This window comes from Diaphorina citri, unplaced genomic scaffold, assembly GCF_000475195.1.
Source record: "Diaphorina citri unplaced genomic scaffold, Diaci psyllid genome assembly version 1.1 scaffold15237, whole genome shotgun sequence".
Lineage (NCBI taxonomy): Eukaryota > Metazoa > Arthropoda > Insecta > Hemiptera > Psyllidae > Diaphorina > Diaphorina citri.
Window position 1 is genome coordinate 1 of NW_007392601.1, and position 3,476 is coordinate 3,476.

Below are 3,476 nucleotides of genomic sequence, written 5' to 3' on the forward strand. Positions count from 1 at the left end.
ATCTTGTGCATGGGACATTTGAGGTTGCTGTTGCTGTTGCTGAAGCTGTTGTTGTTGCTGCTGCTGTTGCTGTTGTTGCTGCTGTTGCTGTTGTTGTTGCTGTTGTTGTTGTTGTTGCTGCTGTTGTTGTTGCTGTTGCATTTTAATTTTGGCCTGTTCATCGTTATTACTGATCTGAGTTTGTAAGTTGTCCACATTGGGTTTGATATCTTCTGGACCACACTGATGTGAGATGAGATTCATACGATCGCCAAAGAACTGACTGCATCGATCACATTGGTAAGGCTTGGGGAAGTGTGAGTTCATACAGGAGTGTTGTGCCAAGTTAGACTGAGTTATAAATCTCTTATCACAAGAGTTACACTTGTAGGGACGCTCACCACTGTGTGTACGTCCGTGAGTTATCAAGTTACTCTGGTTGGTGAATGTCTTCTCACATACCTCACAAACATAAGGACGGAACCCAGTATGTGTACGTATGTGAATATTGAGGTTACTCTGGTTGATAAAACCTTTCTCACAATATTCACACACATAGGGTTTCTCTCCTGTATGAGTTCGCGTATGACACACCAGGTTACTTTGGTTGATGAAGGTTTTACTACAGTAAGTACATTGGTAAGGTCTTTCCCCAGTGTGCGTTCGACGATGTGTGACCAAGTTACTTTGGTTGATAAATGCTTTATCACAATATTCACATTTGTATGGTTTCTCACCCGTATGGGTTCGCGAGTGACTAATAAGGTTACTTTGATTGGTAAAAGCTTTTTCACAAGTCTGACAGACGTAAGGTTTATGTCCCGAATGAATACGCGTGTGCATGGCTAAGTTAGATTGGTTTGTGAAACCCTTGTGGCAGATTTCACATCGGTGAGGTTTGATACCTTGGTGTATGTAGGAGTGTGTGTTGAGGTTGGATTTACTATGGAAAGATTTGTCACAGTCATTATGAGTACAATGGTAAGGTCTGTCCCCAGTATGTATTCGTGTGTGGGTAATGAGGTTACTCTGGTTAACAAAGGATTTATCACAAGTGGTACATTTGAATGGTCGGATGCCCGAGTGAATGAGCTGGTGAGTGTTTAGGTTTTGGGAATTGGTAAAGGATTTCTCACATGTATCACACTTGTAAGGACGAGGTTTCATTTGAGGACAGTTATGACTTAAGAGCGAAGACTGCTGATCAAAAACCTTATGACAGTATTCACATTTGTGTACGCCAGCATTGGCAGATAGGAAGATAAGTCTCTGGCACTGATGACACTTGTACGCATTGTCATTACCATGGATACAAAGCAGGGTTTGTTGAGAGAAGAGCACGAGATTGGGTGTTTGAGTAAACATAATGAGATGTACTTACTGGTTAGGTGTGTCCACTACTCTGCCACTAAACTTGGCAACTTTGTCCCCATCATCAAAACCAAACAATCTAGAAATGAAGGGCAGACAGCTCTGCTTGTGTTTGTGACAGCTATAATAAGAACAAGACCAGAACGAATATTGTGTGAGAAAGGTTATTTGAGAGAAAAAGACAGACACCTGTAGTGAAAAGTACAGCTCAAAATCCAGAACCCAAGGAAATCATCAACACTGGAGACCTGCTGGGTCCCTCATATTCAAGGATGTCTCAGAAATCAGATCACCCACTAGACAAGGACTCATATACAACAGTGTGACAAATAGAAAAGTTTAGGAGTAGCATTAATTTGGTTAACAGAAAAGGGATTGTTCTACATGGTTAGTTTAACTTCATATTTTTTCCTCTTTTGTTGCAATAATAATAATAATAACAAAAAACAGCAGAAGTCCACAAGAAAACACCAGGCAATGCATCATCCACAGCACATGAAAAAAAAAAAAAAAAAAAAACAAAAATAAGGTATTTTTGGATTTAGCCTGCCTAATTTTACAAGTTCTCAATGACTATTTTTCAGACAAAGCTATTTTTTCTTCAAAAAAGAGGCATGCACAATGCACATTACAAACCACAAATGCAATCTTTTAAGTAATGGTTTTAAGACTGATGGATGTTTAAACTTCAATCCCCCTTTTAAATTAAGAAAAGAAGTTTGCACCTGTTTGAACTTTTTCCATTTTTTATTATTACCTAAGTATACCTATTAGTGATACAAAAAAAAAAAAAAAACAAAGAAAAACTTGAAGTTATGTACAAGATTTAAGTAACACACAACACATCTTGAACAGTTCTGGGCCAAGATCAAGGGGAAAAAGTTTAGCAAGCTCATATGCATGACATCAGATATGGCGTGCCTATCATGTGGTGAATGTAGTCTGTCCGATGTGAGTCTGCCTGATCCGGCTAAACAAAATTATAACGAGAACCAGTAAGAGCTACTATGACTTGTGAAATTTGATATAGTAGCTGTCATAATGTGACAAATGGATGCGGCCGAAGTAACTTTTGTTAAACGTACAACGGTCAGACAGCTTTTAGTCCACTAATTATGACTGGTCACGGAGTCATGTGACAGTATCTCGGGATACTGTATAAGCATGAGCTCTGAATTTGGTTCTAGTAAGTGTCAAACTATTCTCTGACAAGGAGGCAACACAAAAACGTATGGTACTAATGTCGCTAGCGCATGGCGGTATGTTGATGCCTATTTAATGTCGAATTTCCTAGATCGCACTTGTCTGCGGTTTTCAGTACATCAGACCAACCATTTAGAGGATATTGCAAATGTTACAAGACAGAAACCAAGATAAGCATAGCTCAATAGGACAAAGAAAGTCGTGGTAAAGGTTAAGACGAGAAGGTAAATATTGTCTCACCTTACATGACTCTCAAGCAGTAACAGACCAATCACAAAAATGGAGACCATGAGTGAGGCTTCAGGACACTGATACCTTTACGTGAAATTATCTTACAACCAACTGAAAATTTGAAAATGGAATGGACAGTTATTTAATTACATTTACACCAAAGTCTACCACTTCCGTTTACTTTAATTTACTAAATTCATTTGCATATTTTTCTATTTACTTAAACAGGGGCGCAGCTTGTTGAGGGTGTGTTTATGTACCGGGCTGAGATGGCATTCCTGTCCTTCTTGGTGTGTAGGAAAATGATGTAGGTAAACTTAACACAGCCATTAGCATGAGCGTGTAAAGTGGCGGGAAATTCGAGGAATTTTGATTTTTTTCTGCAACGTGTGTATACTCAAGATCTGAATGCATTTTTAACTTTTTCTAATAGTATCTCATAGTGTTGTCGCATTGTTCACGATACGGGACTGACAAGATTCTACCACTATACCCTCAGAAAGCAGCAAGAAAGCCTATCCTTGACGCCGTTAATCTTGAAAGTTAACTACTCTAGTATATCACTTAAATGGTAAAATCAAAACCAACATATACTATCTCACCTCGCCAAGCTCATCTCAACCCAGTAAATAAACACACCCTGAGGACTAAGAATTAGGGATCAGAAGCAGCCATGCCCTAACTAGCCTGGC

The 3,476-nt window shown here is 39.0% G+C and overlaps 1 protein-coding gene across 1 annotated transcript in view; it reads right to left on the reverse strand.

Moving 5' to 3' along the window:
* Positions 1-9: 9 nt before the first annotated feature.
* The window catches only part of LOC103523098 (zinc finger protein 271-like), a gene marked incomplete at its 3' end in the record, with an annotated part of 11,148 nt that continues 7,681 nt past the window's right edge, over positions 10-3,476 (reverse strand). The window contains exon 3 of the mRNA XM_017449160.2: positions 10-1,358. Coding sequence (XP_017304649.2) covers positions 10-1,358 — 1,349 coding nt within the window. The remainder of the gene's footprint in view (positions 1,359-3,476) is intronic.